This window comes from Natrix helvetica (assembly GCF_964273705.1).
Source record: "Natrix helvetica genome assembly, chromosome: Z".
NCBI classification, from domain to species: Eukaryota; Metazoa; Chordata; class Lepidosauria; order Squamata; family Natricidae; genus Natrix; species Natrix helvetica.
The window spans coordinates 123941276-123965422 of NC_138554.1; the positions used below are offsets into that span (position 1 = coordinate 123941276).

At 38.2% G+C, this 24147-nt stretch overlaps 1 protein-coding gene across 4 annotated transcripts in view; it reads right to left on the bottom strand.

Annotated features, from left to right (window-relative positions):
- CUL2 (cullin 2) overlaps nt 1-24147 on the bottom strand; it is a 51509-nt gene that overhangs the window by 21322 nt on the left and 6040 nt on the right. For all 4 annotated transcript variants that reach the window (XR_014173625.1, XM_081933514.1, XM_081933513.1 and 1 more), the window contains exons 3-15: nt 23695-23797; nt 23319-23413; nt 20635-20740; nt 17957-18039; nt 14109-14205; nt 13902-14012; nt 9339-9501; nt 8483-8607; nt 6262-6369; nt 3128-3187; nt 2325-2453; nt 2138-2224; nt 737-889 (exon numbers count right to left, since the gene is read on the bottom strand). Coding sequence is in view for 3 of the 4 variants with exons in the window: in XM_081933514.1 (XP_081789640.1) it covers nt 737-889; nt 2138-2224; nt 2325-2453; nt 3128-3187; nt 6262-6369; nt 8483-8607; nt 9339-9501; nt 13902-14012; nt 14109-14205; nt 17957-18039; nt 20635-20740; nt 23319-23413; nt 23695-23797 (1420 nt within the window). In the remaining variant the exon portion in view is untranslated. The remainder of the gene's footprint in view (nt 1-736; nt 890-2137; nt 2225-2324; nt 2454-3127; nt 3188-6261; nt 6370-8482; nt 8608-9338; nt 9502-13901; nt 14013-14108; nt 14206-17956; nt 18040-20634; nt 20741-23318; nt 23414-23694; nt 23798-24147) is intronic.

A 24147-nucleotide genomic window follows, 5' to 3' on the forward strand; every position in this document is an offset into this window, starting at 1 on the left:
TTGATTTTGCTTACTGGATTCAGGTTGGGAAGTCCCATACTGAAAAATCACCTGACATAAGGACACTGCAACTGTTGTAAATATATGCTGGTTGTCAATCCTCCTAATTCTGATCCCATGGTTTTGGGGATACTGTGACAGTCACCAGTGCAAGGCCCAGTCATCACTTTTTTTCAGTGCCATCATGACTTCAAACAAGCACTCAATGAATGTTCATTAATTGAGAACTATTTCTATGAACGTGCTTCCCCTCCTCCTCTTTTTATTGTCATGAGAATTAAGGTGTGGGGGAACTTTCTAAGGCAGTAGTTCTCAACCTGTGGGTCGGACCCCTTTGGGAGTCGAACGACCCTTACAGGGATCGCCTAAGACCATTGGAAAACACATATTTTCCATGGTCTTAGGAACCGAGACACCAATTTTATGGTTGGGGGTTACCACAACATGAGGAACTGTATTAAAGGGTCGTTGCATTGGGAAGGTTGAGAACCACTGATCTAAGGTGTCTTCATAAACTATTTTCTCGATCTGGGCTCAAGTCCTGTTTACTGATCACTGCCTTGCCAGTGAACCTTCTCTCCATCCTTCTATAGCATTCTCTATACTCACTATAGTATCTGAAAGCCAGAAGCAGCAGAAGTACCTCTTATACTTGCTCTTGTGCCATCAACATTACACACTAAATGTGGACACATACAAATGAAAACACAAATGGATACATTTCCTTTTCAAATACCTGAAGAACATATATCTGAAAACTAATTCCCAAATCTACGACGGTGTCTTGATTTTTTATGAAGTTGTTGAATTTGTTGTTAAGATCGGCACTAACACTCATGTCTGTGTACATTCGATGGAGTTTGCTAGTGAACTCATAACCACAGGCTTGCTGTAAAACAAAAGAACACACACATGCCAAATTTGTAGTTTGACTTAATCCTTACACTGAAAAAGGTATAAGGATTAAGTGAACAAATAACCTATAACACCATAACCAACATATTTGCTAGAGGTATTTACTCAAAAAAGCATATGTGTTAAAAGACAAATGCTTTTGAAAGAAGCTACTTCTGTTTTATGGAGAATGAGGACCTTAGAGAAATATAGTATGGTGTTAAATGTGATTCAGTAAATATTCTACAAGCATGTCAATTTTTTACCTTTAAGAGCAATAAATCTAACCATAGCTCTTATTTTTAAAAGTCAGAAGGCAACCTGAAAGCAACAAGTTTAAGAAGCACTGCTGTACATCATATTGATATTGAATAATTTAAAAAAGAAATGCTACTACAGGTAATCCTTGGTTTATGACCATAATGGAGCCTACTCATTATATAACCTTTTTTGTGGTGGTCGGGAAGCAACCTCTAGTTGTAAGCCCATTGTTTGCTGTGGGCCATTTTCGCCAAAAACAGTCATAAATGTGGCCCATTGCCAAAAGTCTGACATCCAGTGAAGTGACTACAGGGGCAATTGTCAGAATGGCGTCATAAATAATTTAGGGGTGGGCTGTCATAACTTCAAGGGCTACCTGTATTCAGCCAGTATTCATGACTAGATACCAACTACAACCAGTACTAAGCTGGATAGTGTCTGTTATTCTACAGCAACGTCTTTGTTCTCATGCTAGGAACAGTTTCAAACCTTTTCTTATTGTTCTATAAGTAGTGTAAACAAGTAAACAAGTGCATATTGCAAACAAACAAAAAAATTATGAAGAGCAATTCCCATCTATTCCGAATTAAGTAGAACCAATTTACAGGAGATTCTGGTGAGATCTGTGTACTGCACATAATAAAAGTTCTGTGAAGAACATCTCCCAGTTAATTGAAGTTTTTTTTGCACACAACTTTAAATCAGGAATTGCTATTTTTCTAACTTGTATAATCTTAGCACCACCTGCAGGTTCTTTTCTTAATATGCAATTTTCAGCAAGTTAATTCTCAGTGCAATTTTCTAGCTGGAAGACAACTAGAATCTATTAATTGTATTAGATATAATTATATTAGCAGCCTGAAAAAAAGTTCGCCATATTGTTAAAAATTGACTTGCAATCAGGTTAGTAACTGTTTATAACATGAATAAATTTAAGCACAAAGAAGAGTTGGGTTTATTGTACTGATAAACTACTGTTTACCTTCAATTTGTTAATCATAGCTTCTTCTGAATCCATGGACATCGATAAACCATGTATAAGCCTTTTTGCCAACATTCTGGCATAGAACTACAGTTAAAAAAAACAGGAGTTCAGATTTCCTTGCATAACGTAAGTATTCGCCAAAGGGAAAAGTAAAAGCATAGTGATTTTCTGTATGATTATTTACCTTTTGAAAAACATCTTTGTCATCAATGTATTTGAAAACTGTAATGAAGCTTGTTAGTTTGTCTTCCACTTCGTTTTCTGTCATGCCTTTTGCTGATTTTTTTAGCAAATTGTCACAATATTTGGCCAACTCAAGTTAAGGAACAAAAAGAATAGTCATTAAGGCAAAAGGAAATCATTATAATGATAACTAACTAATGGTAAGCAACTTAAGTGAAGCAATCAGATGCAGCACACTGAAGAGATTTATCGAAGTTAAAGGAAATTACATTTATTTATATATTAGTTCTTCAAACTTAATGCCATTTCATTTGCAAACAGGCTCTATGGATTGAGAACAGACCATAATATTTCCTAGAAAAACCAAGTTTTAATGGCTTTACTAATTCCCACAGGACCAGTGTTGACCTGAACTCAAAAGGGATGTTTTCCCATAGAAATGGGATAGCAATGGAAAAGACCTGATGATCCCTTGTGGAGACATTAGATCTTTCATTTCAGACCTTGTTGGATGAGCAGATACTGTTGGAAGCAGATAATTGTGAAGATACCTGAGTCCTAAGTTTGTAGGACTTCAAAGTGACAACCAGAATTTGATCTGCACCCCAAAGACATCTGGTATTGCAGTGCAATTCCTGCAATACAACTGTCATCCAGACAAACCAAGCTACGTCCATAACAATTCTGGCCACCATTTTGGAAGTTTTCATTATTTGTTTCCTTGCAAAAAAAAAACACTTCAAAATTATTATCTGGTATTCTACACTTACATTTAAGTACATAAAACTAGTATTTGACACTTACCAGCTCAGGAGCTTTGCAGATAGACTTTGGTTCCCTATAGTTCACTACCGATGTTAAAGCCTAATTAGGAGCGCAAGAAAAATAACTTTCATAAGGTATGCAAACGTCACAGCACTGACCACACATATGTAAACAATACCTCTGAGAATAAATTCCCAACCGATTGCTGACATGGGAGAACTTGGGTTATCCTGTGATTAGGGAAGCTGTATTATGAATAGAGAAATTCATATTTAAGTTGATATCATGGAATTTCTCTTAATGACTCTGAATCGATCACTACATCTCAGACTATTCTCTTCCCCAAATCCCCATTGTATAATCTACAGTGATGACATGGACACCAATGTATTAACTGCTTATTAAATTTTAAGACTGCACATGGAAACTGAAACTGACTTGTAAATATCATGTGCTGCATTATTTACAAAAAAATTAGTAAGATAAACAGTAGGCTGGATTATGGGCTTTAATTACATCAGTGCATACAATAGGACAAGGATACAGAATGTCCCCTGAATTTAATATTTTATGGACAAATGCAATGGCAATAGAGGTTTCATTGGTTTGGTACAGGGATACATGTATATTTGTGTGCAGATGTTGTTGCATTACTAGCTATGAAGCCAAATGTTCTACACAATTGTTACACAGATTGCATGATATAATAAAGCATATTGATCTGAAAATTAATATAAGAAGGGCAAATTGGAGTAGAGTTCTGCAAATAAATGTGGCAAAACCAAGAGGAATTTGTCAACCTTAAGAGTATATTTAATAAAAATAGGGGGAGAAATATATGTATATGTATAATTTTGTCAATTAAAAATTTGAATCAAGAATAATGGTGTCTTATTAAATCAAAAATAAAAAACTAGTTACTACTTCTGCTCTAGAGAAAACTACTATTTAATGGACAATTTGTCCCAGCAACCAATGCTGCCCCTTTCCTCCCAATAATTGTTTAACTCAGAAATATGTTCATCTCCCTTAATTTAAATATGTTAATCTCCCTTTTCTACACTGATGATTGGTTTATGCAAAGAACCATCTTGGCTGATTCAACTTGGGAGATGTTTTCCAAACCCAATTTAGTAAAGACATCATTAGAATTGGGGGGGAGGAAAGGGGAAATATTTTCTAAAATAATAATATTATGCCTAAGAACTCAGGGGTAGTCTATTCTTCCTGCTCCTTGAGAGATGCAACTATGTACCTCTTCTTAGCATTACTAAATTAAACGAAGTTACAGAAATCAGATGTCTTTAATGATATCTGTTTCTTTTATAGGCCACCCTTTGGTTGGCTGATGAAGCTGTTTGGAATTTCCTTATCCCTTGGAGCTTTACATATGGTTCATTAGTCAAGATGCATCTGTTAACCAGAGTGATATCTACAAATAAGTGACTTCATTTTCATCTTGTGACCAGTTATTGCCTAATTGTTTCCTTATGGGCTGGAAAGTTTAACATTTGTGGTTTCCTACATGGGGGTGCAGCTTCCAAGATTGCTAAAACCTGTCAACCCATTTTCAGAGGACCTTAGTGATTTTAACTAAGGCAGCCAAGCTGTTCATGCGCTTGGAGTAGGTTTTATCTTCTTTTGTAGTGTGTGATTAAATGGAGGTAAAAATAGGCCAAAGCAAATACATTCTTATGCAAGTATTCAACTGTTTCTAAGCCTTGCTCTTCCTCTTGAAAGCACATGTTAAAAAGTACATCCATATATTCTTTGGCTTAAAAAAGAAATCACACAATTGGGATTACAAAACAAATTTCGTAGGTTACATTTTCTTCTAATGGACACTAAAAACAGGGGACAGGATGGAGAAATTTTAAGAGATAGCAGAGCAATGGTGTTTTTTTTTCCACACTTTAAGGTGTGTGGATTTCAACTCCCAGAATTTTTCAGATTCTGTATCCGTATATCTTAAAATTTCTAGCTTTGAAAAATATTGTTGTATAGGGCAGTATATGCTTATAAGGAAAAACAGATTGTCAACCCCCTAAAAAACGAGGAGGAGTGGAGGGGGAGAATGGCAACTTAATTCTTCCCACACTCTAATCCTGAGGTGGCGGTGGGGAACATCAGAGAAAACATAAAATGAAACTGAATGCAGGGATAACGGGTCAGGAAATCTATTTGGTAAAATAAAGAGAGTCAGACTGGGGCATAAAAACAAAGTGATAGAACAAATGAAAAGGATTTGAACTGCAAAACAAGTATATGAAGAAAGAGAGAATGAGTTAAGAGGGAAGGGAAGTCAGACAAACATTGTGACTGGATGGAATTGAAGAGATTCCCCCAGAAAAGAGTCCTGTGAAAAGAACAAAGAAGACAGGAGCTTGTGGGATCCAAAGCCAAAAGAGTGGTTCAGTGATACATGTCTGCTCCTTCTTAAAGAAAGCACAACTTTTCGCCACCTGCAGGACACTCATGCAGTTCCAGGAAAATACCAATTTGGATAAAAGAGTGAGGGACAGAGTGTGGTGACAATCTTCTTCTACTCTGTAAGGGCTAACTTAACTCAAACATTGAGAGGTGCAGCAAGCATATCCATCCGAAGAATCTTTTATGTTTCAGAATCCAATAGCTGCAAAGTATGGAGAGGTATGAAACTATGAGGTTTTGCAAGGGAGGGGAAATAAAATGGAATTAAGTACACTTCTTTTTTTCCTCAAAAAAAATCTATCTCAGTTTCTTTGCTTTTCTATTTTTTAATGCTTTCCCAAGTTTTGCAAAATACTTAGGTTAGCCTGCAAATTAAGGACTGTTTTGAGGCATCTTTTAAAAGACTCACTCAAAGGAAAGGGATTTGGTATGAATAATAAAAAAGGGTAAGGTCTGTTTCATCTTAAGCTGAGGGCTCAGTGAAGCTACCCAAATATTTTTCTTCGCAACAATGTGAAAAGGGTTTGACGCTGCTCCTTCTGATTTTTCTTTTAAACCACATCTTAGCCTTGCCAACCACGATGGCATTCCATATGGTTTTCCTGTCCAATTTTTACCCGGGCAACCCTGCTTGGCTTCCAAATAGCATTAATTTCCATGCATTCGCTCTAAATTTGTTGACTTCTAGAGTGAACCCTATGTTCATCACTACATGGTCTGTGTAGTATTTTCATTGGGCTCACCTTATCAAGGGCACTCATAAAACGCTGGTCGCCATTCAAAACAGTATTTATGAGCTGAACAAATTTACTGTGTACTTCCAACACTGATTCTACAAACTGAGTGGGCATCTGAAGACAAAATCAGACAGAATAATAAAAAAACAGCCAGTTCTGCAACAATTCTTGGCAAAATAATTTTGGTAGGAAGAAAATTAAGAACACAGCTTAAACTCATATCCTGTAAAAAGTATGAGTCTGTAAAAAAAAAACCCCAAAATAATAATAATATAAGGATATATTTGCTATCATTGTTTTACAATGCTATAACTTGGGTTTTTGAATTTTATTTCACAATGTACATTGCACGATGTTTTGCAAGTCAATTCCCTCAATTCCCAGTTCATTGAACCTCCCAAGTTAAAATGCAATTCATCTAAAGGGAAGTGTGATGGTTATTACTGCTAAGAAACACTGCCCAAATTTGATAAATGGGTTGCTAGTTCTTCATGGAAAAAAAACAAACTGACAGCGCAATTCAAAATCTGTATTTTCTTGTGTTGGCAGATATATGAATAGTACTGTATATATTATTATTTAAGAATCTTCGTGATTGCCAGAATTCAGGTTTAGCAAAGATAATTGGGAGGCATATAATCTCAGGCAGGGCCGTGACTGTATTTACCTATGCTTGGTACTTTGGTTTATAGTGCTGACATATCTTTGTATATTATATTTATAAGCAACCTTCCAAATGTGATGGGCTACAGATTTAGGTCAGGGTGATTGATGTTGGAATATGGAGTACTTGATGCTGTCTGAAGTTGTTTGCTTTCAGCTGTTTCATTACCCAACTAGATAATGTCATCAGGATGGGCGAGTGAGGGGCTTGCTCCCTGTTTTTCTATAGTCGCTTGCCCTGCCTATGTTGGTGGGAATATGGCTTTCACTTTGGTAGCTTGTTGATTAAGGTATTGTGATATAAGCTGTTTCGATTAAGTGGGACAGAAAACCCCACTAGATGAGCTAATTCTACTTTATTATAAAGTTACCTTAGCAGAATTTTGCAAGCCTAAAGGTATACATTTTAACCATTTGAACAATTAGGGCAAATTCTTCTTACATTTCTTCTTCTGACTGTTAATTCATTAGGGGCTCTTTTCTCATTGTTTCCTAGGTGTTCCCAAGATCATCCACACATTCCATTACACATGCAGAAGCTTGAAAACAGAAAACCCTAATCAAGGAACCACCAAGAAGAAAGCCACACTCTCACTAACACTGGTGATGTTATCTAGTTGGGTAATGAAATGTCCGCAGGCAAACAACCAAATTCAGAGGGCATCAAAGACTCCATAGTTCCACCCTGAGCTATACATGTTTTCTTCTATAAAATGGAAAGCTTAATGCATTTCAAACTAGTATGAGAGGACTTTTGTTAAATACCCAGGGTTAAAGATCCCCTTAGGTTGAACTTCACTGATGTTTAAATACATGTGTTTGTGCTATTTTTGTGACCACAAAAGAGAAATAATTTACTGTTACTGCCTCAGTCTTGCTTACAGACGTGGGATTTCTTTGTTGTCTTTTGTTCAAATACTAGGTCCATTTTTAACCTCAGCCAAGGTTGAATGCGTGAGCTAAAACACAGGCAGTCCTCGATTACGCCCACAATTGAGCCAAAAATTAATGCTGCAAAGTGAGACGTTAGTTAAGTGAGTTTTGTCCCATTTTACAATCTGTCTTGCCAGTTTGTCATTAAGTGAATCGCTGCAGTTGTTAACTTAGTAACACAGTTGTTAAGTGAATTGACTTCCCCATTGACTTTGCTTGTCAGGAGGTCTCAAAAGGTGATCACATGATCCTGGGACATTGCAACTGTCATAATATGAGTCAGTTGCCAAGCCTCTGAATCTTGATCACATGACCATGGGGGAATGCTAGAATTATTGCAAGTGTGAAAAATGGTTTTTCAGTGTTGTAATTTTGAATGGTCATTAAATGAATGGTTGTAAGTCGAGGACTTGCTGTACTTACTCAAACCCACTGTAAATCATTCAAGGCCAATGAAATGCTAATTCGCTCTCCTTTTTTTTGTCTGTAATGAAATTAGCAATATGGTCTATCTGTTTACCAAACTATAAAAACTTAAGATAAAGCAAACAAGCAAACGGACAGTCACTAGCAACGTCTTTATATTTTGAGGTATCAAATCATTTTCTTCTGCTGAAGAAGAAAAACTTACATTTTCCTGAGAAAGATTGCTAGTTGCCCTAAGGCCCTCATCATGGATATGGTTTTGTAGTTCCTGAATCATATGAGGTAAGCCACTTGGCACAGCATGAAGCAGTGTGTACATGTTTGCCATATCTGTGTAAAGAAAGAACTTGATTTTCAGGATAGAGACTTTTTCCCCCAAAAAAACCAATATTCTCAAATGCTAATATATAATATAAACAGCATGATGTCTTCGGAAACCATCATTCCTTCCTAAGACATTAAAAGGAAAGAGAGTGAAGATGTATGTTGACCTTTGCACTCTACTTCAAATCAGGAACCCTGCTTTATAAAATCACCTTGTATGGGCTGTTGTTGACCGATGCCATTGGGTAAACAGACTAGAAGCCCTGGTGATGCAGTGGTTACAACTATTGCAAACTAACTTTGCCCATAGCCAGGAGTTCGATCCTGACTGGCGTGATTGACTGATTCAACCGTCCATCCTTCCGAGGTGGTTAAAATGAGGACCCAGATTGCTGGGGACAATAGGCTGACTTTGCAAAACTCTCAAAGAGTGCTATAGAGCACAATAGAGCAGTATGTAAGTCTAAATGCTATTGCTATGCTATTTAGCATTGGATATGATAGAAGGTTGAATCATAGATTAGCTTTAAAACAGGTTTAATAAAAGGAATAGAGATATCTATACACCTCCTATGAAACTCTTGACCCTAATCCACGCTTATTCTGTGTTGTAGCCTACAGACTAATGGCCATCTTTCTTACATCTGATTCACTTTGGTTAGAAGGAAAAGTACTTTTGAACACATGTATTGCTTTTAATAGGTGTTCAAACTTTTATCTCACAGGACACTTTTTACCATTTCTCTTCTCTTGTCTGATGATGTTATGACATTCTGCATGAAGAAATTGTAAGTGGTCTGCTACCATTCGCTGTTGGCATTCATTAATTACTTTGCCGTAGGAACTGGGGTGTAGATACTTTCGACATCTTACTTCTTCATCTTTTAGCCTACATAAAACCTAAAAGTAATTTTCCACATTAAGAACACAATTAAATAGTAAGAGCCTAAAAGTAAAAGAGAGTACCGTGTTTCCCCGAAAATACGACATATCCTAATAATAAGGCCATGCCACATTTTTCTGGTGGGCAAAAATATAAGCCCTTCCCCGCAAATAAGCCCCCTGGACGACCCTCCACCTCCGGCCAAGCAGAGCGCTGCTCACCAACCTAGCGGTATCCCGAAGGTGCCAAGCCGTGGGAACTGGGGGGGGGAGGCAAAGGTGATTGCGTTGCTTGGTGCTTCGGGATACCGCTAGGTCGGTAAGCAGCGCTGTGCCCAGCTGAAGAGGGGGGTTGCCGGGTGGCTGCTCTCTTGCAAGCGGGCTCCCAAAGAGCTGGGCACAGCCTCAAGGGCGAATGGCTGTGTTACGCTGTTGCAGCAATGCAACACAATAACCATGAAGCGACCACGCTCATGAGCAGCCACCCGGCAAACCCTCTTTCCAGCCGGGTACAATGCCATTCACTGACCTAGGGGTATCGCCAAGCTGCGCGAGCGCCTGTTTGCTGCCGCCCGGCTCCCGCGGCTTGGCGCCTTCGAAGTGCCAGTGAATGGCGCTCTGCACGGCTGGAGAGGGGAGTTGTGTGAGCAGCTGTTGCGCCCTCGCTCACGTGCTTCCCAGCCTCATGTTACCCTGGCCCAGCTCTCCCCGCAGAGCCAGGGCACCTGCGCCGCGTGGCTTTTTCGGCGGCTTCCAAACGAAGTCTTCCGGCAGTAGCTGCTCTGGGCGTACACTCTATGGTTGTGGGCCAGCTGCCGGCAGAGCGTACAACCATAGAGCATACGCCCAGAGCGGCCACTGCCGGAAGACTTGGTTTGGAAGCCGCTGAAAAAGCCATGCGGCGGAGGTGCCCTGGCTCTGCGGGGAGAGCTGAGCCAGGGCATCATGAGGCTGGGAGGTGTGTGAGCGAGAGCGGAACAGCTGATCACGCAACCCTCTCCAGCCGTGCAGAGCGCCATTCACTGGCATTTCGAAGGCGTCAAGCCGCGGGAGCCAGGCGGCAGCGAACAGGCACTCACGCGGCTTGGCGGTACCCCTAGGTCAGTGAGTGGCGCTGTGCTTGGCTGGAAAGGGGGTTTGCCGGGTGGCTGCTAGTGGGCATAGTCACTTCATGACTGTTGTGTTGTGCTGCTGCGACAGTGCAACACAGCCATTCGCCCTTGAGGCTGTGCCCAGCTCTTTGGGAGCCCACTTGCAAGAGAGCAGCTGCCCAGCAACCCCAAAACAATAAACCCTCTTCTCATAATAAGGCCCAAGCCATATTTTGTGAGTAAAAAGAAAACAAGACCCTGTCTTATTTTCGGGGAAACACGGTATATATTTTCAAGTTAACAGGGCCAATTCAACAGCAAGGCAAATATAAAAAGTTCATTTTTCAAACTACATCTAAAAATGCCTAATCACATTTTTTGTGATGTTATTATGAAGGAAAAACATTTTAGAAAAAACCTGGAAGAATGGGTTAGGATGACCTGGGGTGCCAAGTAAGAGACTTCCAAGAATTTAAGAAAGAACAAGCAAAACTGTTAAGATTGTAATGCTATAATGGAACTTTTGCAAACAAATATTCCTAAGATTTCAATCTCAAAATGTTTATCAGGACTGTCTCCTGTGAAGGTCTTTTTAGAGACTTGTTGGCTGCTGGCTTCATTTTCTTGTTTAACAAAAAAGGAAGCAAAGCAGGATGATCCAAAATCTCATACTGATATTAGTTATACTGGCTAGCATCAACTATAATTCTGTTCTATTTTTAATTAATGCTTCAAACCAATGGCATCATTCTGAACATTTACATCTTGCTTACTGTTTTATATAAAATATACACAATTGAAAGTAAATAAGTTACAAAATATCAGTAAATAAACATGCATCAGGATAATTACAAGCAGCATAGAGCAAGTCCTGTTCACCACCTGTGTAGATTACTGTAACACATGGGCTGCCTTTGCCAAGTATCCAGAAGCTTTATCTGATATACGGTATGATGTGGGCAGTTATTTGTGCACCAACTGCTCCACGAGTTGTGCATCACTGTTCTCCATATAGAACAGTGATAGCGAACCTTTTTGACACCGAGTGCCAAAAAGGGAGTGTGCGCACATGCTCATCTGGGACGCAACCCGGAAGAGGAGCTGCCCATGGAGCATTTGCACGCCAAAAAATGAACTTCCGGTTTCCGGGGCACATATGCGTGCCAGCCAGCTAGTCTTCCTGTTACTGGTGCATATGCATGCGTGGTGATCAGCTGGCCTGCACGCATGCTCACACTGGAAAATGGAAGACCAGCTCTTCCGGTTTCCGGAACGGCCGCGCGCATGAAGGCCAGTTGATCGTTGCATGCACATACCACACCAGAAACCCAGAAGAAGAATGGGCAATGCAGCACATGCCAGGCGACATGGCTCTGTGTGCCACTTTGGGCATGTGTGCCATAGGTTTGCCTTCACGGATATAGAATGTCACTTGGTAGGACTCAGAAAGACACATTTTCTGCCACAATGCCTGTCCACTGGAACAACATCCCCACCTGAGGTGAGACTGGCCACAATCTAGTTGGCTTTCCAGAGCAGCCTGAAGACATAGCTTTGCCATCTGACCTGGGGATGCAGTGATATTGTTGGAGAGCCTGCTAAGTGATTATATTGTGAGGAAAATGAGGCTGAATAAATAAATAAATAAATAAATAAATAAATAAATAAATAAACAAACAAACAAACAAAGTAATATAAATCAGTACCAGAGACTAAAAAGTAAACAATCAAACAAAATGTTTTGACACAGCACCAAGTCAAATAATCTATCAAAGGGTTACCTAAAACTATATAAATTTAAAGGTGCAAAAGGTGAGCTTTCTAAGAAAAAGGAAAGAAAAGTCTATTGAAAAGACAACAGAATGGTTCAAAGCTATTGAGCCGTGGTGGTGCAGTGGTTAGAATGCAGTATTGCAGGCTAATTCTTTTGACTGTCAGCAGTTCGGCAGTTTGATCTTGACCGATTCGAGATTGACTCAGCCTTCGATCCTTCAAAGGTCATTAAAATGAGGACCAGGATTGTTGGGGGGCAATATGCTGATTCTGTAAACCACTTAAGAGAGGGCTGTACAAAGTGGTATGTAAGTCTAAGTGATATTGCTATTGATCTCAATGAAGTATATATTATTTGCAAGTGGATGTCTTTTATTTCTCTAAGCATCTTATTCTAGCTAATTTAGAGTGTTGATTTGTGACATAGAACCGTGATGGCAAACCTATGACATACGTGTCATGGATGGCAAACAGAGCCCTCTCTGTGGGCATGCCAGCCATAATCTCACCCCAGCTTCACCGTGCGCCTCCCGCTGGTCTTCGGGTCTCTGCCGCGCATGTACGGGGGACAGGATGCATGTCTGGGGGACACTCACATTGCATTTTGGGGTTTGTGCGTGTGCCTTCTGCACCCCATTTTGTGCCTGGAAGGCCTCCTGCACCAACCTGGAAGCCAAAATTGGGTGAGGAGGGGGGCACATGCATGGGGGCACGTGTGAATGCACAGGAGGCAGGGCACATCCACGGGGATGAATGCACGGGGATGAGGGCGAGGTGCATGCGCGGGGGGCACTCTCATTGCACCCAAAAAGGTTAGCCATCACTGACAGAGCCTAACTTACAGATCACATCATAAATAGAGTAATTATATAATCTGACTACAGCTCAATTTAAAAAAAGTAATGCTTTTGGAAATAAGAACAAATGCTTTCTCTGATTTAGCCTTCATGTGACTTTGGATATATAGATAATCCTCACTTACTGACCACTCATTCAGCAACTGTTCGAAGTTACAACAGCACTGAAAAATGAGACATTGACTGATCCTTGAATTTTTGGTCATTGCAACATCCTTGCAGAAATGTGATTGCAGTTTTGGTGCTTGACAACAGGCAAACATTTACAACAGTTGCAGGTTACACGTTCTCTTGTTTATGACCTTCACGGACAGTTTCCAATGAAGTCAATGGGGAAACTGGCAGGAAGTCACAAATCAGTCACCCATGCTCAATGAGCCATAGTGATTTGTTTAATGACTAAAGTCCTGTCATCATGCAACATCACACCTAATGACCATGTCTTAAGCAATGGAGTTGCCGGTCCCTATTGTAATCACTATGTGAGGACTATCTGTATGTACATGAATCAGCTGAAAATGCATTTTAGATGCATGATGAGGGAATGTTAGCAAAACGGAATTTTGATTTTTTTTTCTCCCCTGAACCATTAACCCTCATGACACTGATGACTCTGACCTCACAATTGCTTCTGAAATTCTTGGAAAACAGTTTGTTCCAAAATACACAGAAGAAAGAATACATATGATCATCTTACCTTCTCCATATACTGTGAGCAGTTTGATTCTTGCATTAAATTTGAAGCTTCTTGTTTATAATACTCCCCCGTTTCATTCAGAAAAGGGCACTCAAAAATTTCCTGATAAAACTAAATTGAGAAAGTTGGATCAAGCCCAAAAAAAGACAAGAAATGGAACAAATATTTGTCACTGTTTCCCATGACCGAAATAAAACTTATTTTTACCTTCAGAGGGAATTTTTTCTTATACTGTTCAACATGAACAAAGGAGTTAATAACCCCATGGATTACTTTCTGATTTGGATCTTCTCCACAACGATCACTGAAAGATGGAAAAATAAAATTCTCAGAATTCATACTAGATAGATAGATAGATAGATAGATGATAGATAGATAGATATTTAAACCAGTTTTCCTAGCTTCATCAACCTTGAAATGTGTAGACACCAACTTCCTGAATTCCCAACCTGCTGGCTGGGGAATTCTGGGAGTTTTACATCAGCACATCACATCTCAAAGACCTTGAGATTGATAAACAGTGGTCTAAACTCTAACTATACAATGATAAAACTGTTGTTCACAGAGATAACAGCTTCTTTTCAATACTGAAGCATATTACACTCTGGAATACAAATTTCAAAAACATCACTATGTTTGTATAAAAGACCCTGAGAAAATTGGAACTTATTTTGAGGATGGAGGCTCTCGCCCAAATTCTTCACGACATATTATAGTAGTTACAAAATAGTGCTAAGTGGTTCATGTTCAAAAATGGAGAATTGTTTCAAGTATTTATGTCAAAAGTGATCAATCAAGGCAATCCTTAGAATCTCAGATAAACCTAAAATCAGGAGATGAACTCATGTTTCACTTATACCTTTGGCAAAGGTAGTAAAAATGGAAAATTATTTTTTTCTTTAATTCATCTGCAGTTCAGTAACAGTTTAGCTAAAGCTTCTGGGAGCCCTTCTTAGCCAAGGATAAGGAATAATTTTCTTATTAAATAAACAATTGGAATAGAGGATGTTTGGCAATAATATTGGCTTACATCCTGAGTTTTCCCCATTTGAAAGGATTTTTGGAGAAGAAAAAAATACTCTTAAGAAAGTAGAGAAAGATCCATCAATACTTTTCAAGTTTTCACCTTTGTGTCAAATAGTGTAGGCTCCAGGTTGGAATTAAAATAGTTACAACCACTACTATTTGAGGCAACAAGGAGGCATGCCAACAAATAAAGATTCAACAGAAAAGCTATTTCAGTCACCAAATGTTCCCCCGTTAAGCATAGGCAGGAAGGAAAGAATAACCTTGATATTTAACAACTACATCTCACACTATAATTATATTGTTCTTTACACCAAGCAGATTAAAATTGGGAATCAAGGTTGCTATCTCAGCAGACATGTTCTAGATATGAGTGAAAATAAGGTATGAAATTGTAATAATAAATAGATAATGCGTTGACTTTTTCTCACACTCAGAGGTCCGAGGGGGGGAAAAAACCCAGCTGATTCCCAAAGGGCAATAAACAAACAAACTTGTCAGGGATTTATGATCTAGATGTGAACTTTCTTTGGGCTTCCACACCAACATGCTAGCAGATACATTTCAAGACTATTTCAGCTAATTCAACTTCAATTATTTCAAAGTGACCATTCAAACACCAATTTAAAATCATACTCTTATGAATTATTTTCTTTGTTCTTTGTTGTTGTTCGGTTGCTAAGTCATGTCTGATTCTTCATGGACCATAGCATGTCAGACCCCCCACCCCCCCTGTACTCCGCTGTCTCCGAAGTTTACCCAAACTCATGCCTACTGCATCAATGATACCATCTAACCATCTCACCTTCTGTTGTCCCCTTCTCCTTTTGCCTTCAATATTTTTTCTTACTCAAAAACTTACTGCAAATTTACTCTTTCTACAATTATTCCTTATCTCATTTATTCTATGTATCACAGCAGTGACTGAACACCAGCTTTTGATATACTGATATTTGTATGCAAATAGTTCTCTAGTCATGAATTGATCATATTCAACCCATCCAAAGTTTAACACTGTGGAGCCCTGGCGAATTTTACTTCCTTTCTATCTCCTTTCAGGCTTTCACAAGTCAGTGATGCTGAAGTTGAAGCTGAATAATGTGCCATTGAATATTTGGCTCCAAATATTAATACTACACGACATTTCCCCACATGAAATCATCTAAACTCACCTAAGTTGTAATGCTATGTAACCTAATTCTGATAATTTATTGTAGTATTAAGTCCTGAACTCGCTGTGAACCTGAATATTCTACAAATCAACATTTTTGAAGATTTAGAAGCAGTTGTGTTGAAGTCTCCTTTACACACACACACACGTATTTTTCATAGGACGCATTCCCCCCCCCAAAAAAAGTAAGTGGAAATGTCTGGTGAATAGCAGCCAGGCCACGGTGGCAGGATCCTTTTACAGTGCTGAATCCCACCTCTTCTGTCTGTCATTACCTGCCTCTTCTGTCTCTTTTCCGCAGTGCAGGAGTCAATAGGCAGAGCTGGCACATGAGAGGACACCTATCTGTGGTCCTCTCAGGCTCCGCCTGATATGTGGTCCTCTAAACCTAGATGTATCATATGGTCAGTTATGTCTTATGGAGCAAAAAATACAGGATACACACACACACACGTATGTATGTATGTATGTATATACTGTATGTATGTATATACTGTATGTATGTCTGTAAATATATATGTGAATATGTGTGTGTGTGTGTGTGTGTGTGTCCTATATAAAAGGAAGAATACATATATAATCCTTTTCTTATTAAACAAATTCAACTTCAATTATTTCAAATTGATCTTTCAATTTGAAATTATATTTGAATACACACACAAACATACACACACACACCTCCTTTTCTTATTAAATAAATTCAACTTCAATTATTTCAAATTGATCTTTCAATTTGAAATTATATTTGAATACACACACAAACATACACACCCACACCTCCTTTTGAGACAGGTGAAGATGGATAAGTAGGAAGGTAGGTGGATGGATGGACAGACAGATACAGAGAGAGGAAGAGGAAAGATGATAGATAACCTCTCCTTCCTCAAAATACCTAAAATAATTATTTTCCACAAAAAGTGTGCATACATATTTGAATAAGTAGACATTAAAAAAACCTGACATCTGCTTGAAATTTGATACTAAGAATTCTTGGGCTCATTACTCTTTTGTACAGTATTGAGTTATACATAATACTGGGTGTAACCCAGGCCATAAATAAACATACTGACATTCTAAAATAAAATAATAATAATAAAACTTAAGAATATTGGGTTTTATCAACAAACTCTATATTACAACAGATATTACAAATTAATGACAGCATACAGTCAAACATAGCATGTTATAAATCAGCAGGAGTAATTTTTGTTGAATTCAGTGGTATATAACTACAATAAATCAATTATCAGATGGCCTAGACTTGACTTTTCTATAAAATTGCTAATAAACTATAGAATATGTAAGGTTTTTATATTGCTGACACTCAAAGCCTTACCCTGAAACAAAGCTGACTGACAGAAGTAGCTGAAGCTTGTACTGCTGATCAGTTCTGTAACACATTCAGAATTTCAGAAAGGAATCTAATCTGGGGTCAGTCTTTTTTTTAAAAAAACATTTATACAATACTCTGTAATGCCCAATTTAAAATAATTTTAAAATCACAAGACCCATTTAGTAATGGAATTATTTAAATGTTCTATGCTAGAGTTACAAAAAAGGCGGACCTCAAGATTCCAACAATAACTAGTGGAGCGAGAATGGTTCTAACACTCCCATAGCTTTCATTCACTAGAACACATTTTTTGATTTTATAGCAGAAATCACTGGCTTTACTTAGGCAGGCTGCTAAATACTTGTAGTGAAAAGGTGGCTGTGAATATTACATTTTAAATATACCAACAGTCTGGTATCTCATATGCAGTGTGCATAAAATACGATTTTCATAGTGTAACAATATGCGTTCAAATAAGTTATTCTACATAATACATTTTTGGTTTTTTTTAAAAAAAGCACTCACTTTTTAATTTCGCGAAGCAACATTCGAATGAGGACAGCCTGCAGGGGCTCAATCATTAATCTCTTCCACATATCAAGTGCTAGCTGTCAGGGTACAATTAAAAAAAACACCACAAAGTCAATAATAGAACTGCCATTTCATTCATTCCTTTTTTTTAAATGCTCAAATGCTTCAAAAGCAGAGGGATACACTGAAAGGATACCAAATAGCTAAATAAAGTGCAACAATTCTTCCTCTTATGAAGGAAATTTCCAGCAACTGAATATCTACCAAATAAAAAACCATATTAGCTTCCTGTCACTTGAAAAATAATTGATGGAGGGATGTTTCCTTGTGTTTTTATTGGACCCTACCAGTTTTTCTTTTTCTAACAAATCACTTTCCATTGACCAAATTGTATCTAATATGCAGGAATAAGTCAATTTTTGGAATTGAGGAGCAATTTATCTCCTCTTGGAAAACCTGGCATAAAATATGTTATGCCTAAACAAATTAAGTACAATTTAGCAGATATAAGTGGTGCTTGACTTACAACAGTTCGCCTAGTGACCATTTGAAGTTACAGCGGCACTGAAAAAAGTGACTTATGGCCATTTTTCACATTTATGACCATTGCAGCACCACCATGGTCACATGGTTTACCAGTCGGCTGCTTGATAACTGGTTCACGTTTATGATGGTTGCAGTGTCCCGGAGCCATGGGATAATCTTTTGAGACTTTCTGACAACCAAAGTCAATGAGGAAGCCAGATTCACTAAACAACCGTTTTACTAATGCTAACAACTACCAGTGATTCACTTAACAAAGGTGGCAAGAAAAGGCATAAAATGGGGACTCACTTCTGAGCTGTGGTGGCTCAGTGGCTAGAGTGCAGTACTGCAGACTATTTCTGCTGTTCACCAACTGCCAGCAGTTTGGCAGATCGAATCTCACCAGGCTCAAGCTTGACTTAGCCTTCCATCCTTCCGAAGTGGGTAAAATGAGGACCCAGATAGTTGGGGCAATAGGCTGACTCTGATAACTGCTTAGAGAAGGCTGTAAAGCACTGTGAAGCGGTATATAAGCCTAAGTGCTATTGCTATTTCTATTAACAAATTTCTCACTTAGCAACATAGATTTTTGGCTCAATTGTGGTCGTACGTCAAGGACTACAGTACGTGTACTGAATTCAAAAATGCTTACATGGATATGCTTACATTATTGATATACATTACTTCCATAGATTATACGTTACATATGTAAAACAGGAGTTTCAATTCCTTGATAAAAGGAAATATACTATATTTTACATGGTTTTGAAATACTATTTTGTGGTATTTTGTATGAATACCATTCATACTTTCAGGGGCGGGGGAGATTGGTATTACACCTAACTTTTAAGCACAAGTAAGAGGAACTTTTGGAATGACCCCAAATTCTGGGAAATAAATTTAGGAAAATTTGCTGCATAAGGTAAATATTTTGTTTAAAATACAGGATTTTAAAAAGAGTTCAAGGAAAAGATTATTAATGTTGTACAATAATTAAGTAGCCCTTTTACTTTCAACCAAAAAATTAAAAACGAATCAGTAAGCAGGTATGGCAGGGACTCTACAAATGTTCCTTATTGTAATAGAATAAAAGATCTTGAAAGCCTGTTAGGATTTCTGTATGTCCCGTCTTATGGCAAACAAAAATCAAGTCAGAGTAATTTTTTAAATTTTATATTCCGCTTTCCACTTTCCCAAGACTAATGATTTTTTTCTGAGAGCCTCTCCTTAACAATTTGATCATTCCCTCCCTATTTCAAAGGCCAGGTTTACATCCATTATTGTCTCTGTCTGACATACTATGAACAGCTATCAACAAATACAACAACTTTAGTTGGTTTGGGGCTCTCAGAAATCAGTGTAATTTAATCTTAATTTAATCCAACTGATTGCAATGGAATCCTACCTTTTGCTTTTTACCCATGAATTATTCCTGACTCTATCTTCAACTAATTCCATTTGACTTTTTATTTCATTGGGGGGGGGGACGGGGGGGGGAGGATGAGAACTATTTACTATTTGCTGGTGATAGACAGAAATGTGATATAGATACTGTAGGTAAACAGATCTTACTGTTTACTTTATCAATATAAGCAAAGATATAAAATAGGCTTTAAAGCAGTGTTTCTCAACCTTATCATATGTGTGGTCTTCAACTCCCAGAATGCCATGACAGGTGGGGAATTCTGAGAGTTGAAGTGCAGTTTAATGTTGCTGTGGTTGAGAAATACTGTGGAAAAAATTAACTTTTTGTCACATAGGGTCCTGAAAAGGTCTCAACTAACTCTGTTCTTATCTACTTCTAATTAAAGCTACCTTAAATAAATAAGTAGTGAGTACATCACAACCATTAATTATACTTGGTATTTCTTTTGTCAGAACCTTGCAGCCCATATCTGCTCCTTTCCGTCTAACTACATAAATTTCAATTTCTATCAACGAGTAAATCAAAAGCTAGTTAAAAGCCAATAATAGCTGCAAATGTTTATTTTAGTCAGGAAAATAATAAAAGCAAGCTTTGTTTTATGGTCTGAACAAAATAAGCTACATGATTTTGAAAGGCAGAAATTATTTTAATGGATGATTAGGCAGTCAGAAAATATGTACTTTACAGTTACTTCTCCAAAATTCTTTTCCATATTACTTACTTCTCCAATCTCCATCAATGGTTCACTCATATCCACACCTCCATAACCATACTGAAGATCAGCTTCAGTCAATTTGTTCTTTTTAATAAACTGCGTATTGAGGTATCTATGAAAAAACAAATTCTCGTAATATATTTTATAAAATTGTTCTATGGAAGAGAAAATAACACTAAATGCAGAGCAGTTTTTAAAAACATTTTTGGACGCATGTAATGTGACGAATCTCTACCATGTTCCACGCTTGACTGGTGCTCAGGTTTTGGCTGACCCTGGAGAATTCAGTTGACACACATATATATGTATGTATGTATGTATGTATGTATGTATGTATGTATGTATGTTGTATTTGTGCTGATAAATAAATAAAGGGAGACTAGTATAGATCTATTTCAAGCTATTTAACTCTCATCAGCTAGCCATACCCTTACTGGGATTCGAACCAGGGCTGTATTACATATTAGGCAGTTGTATTAGCCACTAAGCCACAGGCTCTCCTTATCAGCTGAGCCAGGGAAATAGGTATGTATTTGTGTTACAACCCCTGGTATGCCTACACACACACACACACACACACACACACACACACACACACACACACAGAGGGAGCGAGGAAGGGAGGGAGAAAGAGAGAGAGAGAGAGGGAGAGAGAGAGAGAGCTTTCAGCCTGTGGTTTTATTTCCAATTAAGGTTTCCCACAGGTAAACTGTCCCCCATAATGAACATTTTCTGGTAGGGGGACTACTGGATGATGTAAAATGTTTTCAAGTTTACAGACTTTTTAGGGCAAACTGTCATGCAGAGATCTTGAAGTTTCCTGTCTGTTTAAGGCAGACACCTCTGTCTTTTAATGAAAACAAATAAAAAGGCAGAAGTGATAGGCACTAGAGGAGACAGTTGGCGGTTGGCTGGTATTGAATGTGCACTAAGTATACATCAGGAGGGGGTTCACTCATGTGTGCGCTTCGCACGTGCTTGATGCACAGTGCAATTAAAATTGAAAAACAACATGGCGCCGCCCAGGGAACCAGTACAGGGGTGTGGTAGGCCTGGGTTGGTGCCAGCTACAGTGACACAGGCCGCCAAACCACTAGCGGTTAGAAACCGTATAGCAGGAGGAGGAACCTGCAACTCAGGATGCAGCATGAGCTGAAAGCTGAACGAGATCATGAATCAAGATCATGATTGCTTGGAAGAAGAGCAGTTCTTTTTAAAAACCTTTAAGAGAACTTCCTATAAGACTTCTGGAAGGATCAGCATGAGAGAGGATCAGTCCTAAAGATAGCTGTGCCAAGATTCACATTTCCTCCAAATTAAAAAAAATGTTTTTTTAAAAAAACAGCTCTATGGAGTGGCTGGTAAAAATGTTGAAGCATTAGTAAGGATAGAGCAGGTAACAGTTTTATAAGGATGCACAAGGTAACTATGATTTGATAGCTTGACAAGAAAGCTTGACAAAGGTGTGGGAATTCCAAACTATTTAGAAAAACATTTTTCCCCTTTCATTTCTCTAGACTAAGAACAAGCCTGAGAATAAATGTATTGAACCTCTTGACTGGCGTGAGCATAAAAAAATCTATAATAAGAATATCTTGTGTGAATGAGAGAGGGAGGAAAAGAGACAATAAAAAACATTAAGAAAATGTGTAAGATTGTGGAGTTTCATGTGAAGATGTTACACACATCTTCTACTGAAAAGTACAATTTGTTAACCAATAAAGGAGAATAATCGTAGCTCAGGGTTCAAATAAAAGACCCTTGGTGTTCTTTGAATTTGGTTGTTTTCTTGAAGATGTTTCATTGCCCAAACTGATGGCAACATTGGCACTGATCATGTTACCTAGTTTGTGTAATGAAACATCTACCAAGAAAAAAACCATGCTCAGAAAGCATCAAGGACCCTTCAAAATTTAATAAGTTAAGGCAGTGTCTTTCAACCTTGGCAACTTTAAGACAGCGCTTTTCAACCTTGGCTGACTGGGGAATTCTGGGAATTGGTCTTACTTATCTTAAGGTTGCCAAGACTGAGAAACACTGAGCTAAGGTCATGGTATCTATTAGAAGTAAACACCAATCATTCTTCTAAAAGCACTGTAACAAACAAACATCACTGCAATTTTAGACAACTGTGCTCTAAAATTCCTGTAGAGATAAACATCTCTCTAAAATTCCTATTCCATTTTCCACCTTCCAACAAACACACACTAGATATCAGACAAAAAAAGAGAGTTTCCAACAGATTTGGGGTCCTATTTTGTTTTACCAATATAATAGCAGGAGTGGAAAACATGTGGCCTGAATGCAATAAATTGTCTTTTGGATATTATGTGATTAGCCATGCCTCAAAACCTTCCACTCTGTACACTTGCAAGATTTTCCCCATGAAAATTTAGTAAGCATGTTCAAAGCAAACATCAAAACAATGGATCAAAACACGGGTGGGTTCCGGCCGACACTACTGCCAGTTTACTCGTAGGTGCTCTGTGTATGCGTGCTTGATGTGCACTGCACGCACATGCGCAATGCAATAAAAATTGTTCTGCGCATGCACAGAAGCAAAAAACAAGAGAACTGGTTCAGGGGCATGGCAGGCCGAACCGATAGGAAGCCACCACTGGATCAAAACCATAACTCAATTAAGAGTAATCACATTTCCAAACTCCAGAATAAGTTCAAAATGCATTTACCTGTATAAACAGTCCATATAGTCTGCCCCTTTACTGTATTCATCCCAGTTTCTATGATACATTACCAATATTTTTTCTTCAGAGTCCAAGACTTTCTATGGGGAAAAAAACCCAGAGGAAATAGATTAATTTTATTATACATGCTCTATTTTATTTGAAATGTTAAAAAGCAACTCCCTACATAATAAATTCAGTTCTATGAACTATTTCAAACATTTGAGAGATACTATATTAACACCTTTATATCTTGTTTCAGAAAATAAAAGTTTTTTAAAAACCAAGTGGCTGTTTTCTTCTAGCAGACCATAAAATAGCTTGCACATTACTTAATTCTGACATGCATCATTAACATTTTATTTTTATCCATTCCAGTTACCTTGTGCAAATGGCGTACATGATTTTCCAAAAAAAATTTAGTTTCCATATAAAGTCTCTCTCCAAGAGGTTCGGGATAGGCCACACACAGAGCGTATATGTCCCTGGGTATTAAGTCAAGGCTAAAACATTTTATGTTTTTGCAACTCAAGTTCTAATGAAATATTGACAGAAAGGAAAAAGAAAACCAATGCCTTATTGGAGTTCCAAAGAGATTGATTCATTGGCCTTTTCCAGCTGCTTGAAGAGCCAAGACACTTTTCAAAGTTTTTCAGGCTACGGGACTGGAGGGGAATTCTGTGATCCCTGCCTTTCAGAAAGTGTAGAGAATACTTTGGGGTGGAAGATAGAACATTCTCCAAATTACAGCACTGCAAGGAATTAAGTGCAAAGCATCCACATATTCAAAGGATATTTGATAAAAGCCCTTTGGGCTGAATCTATGAGAAGGAAA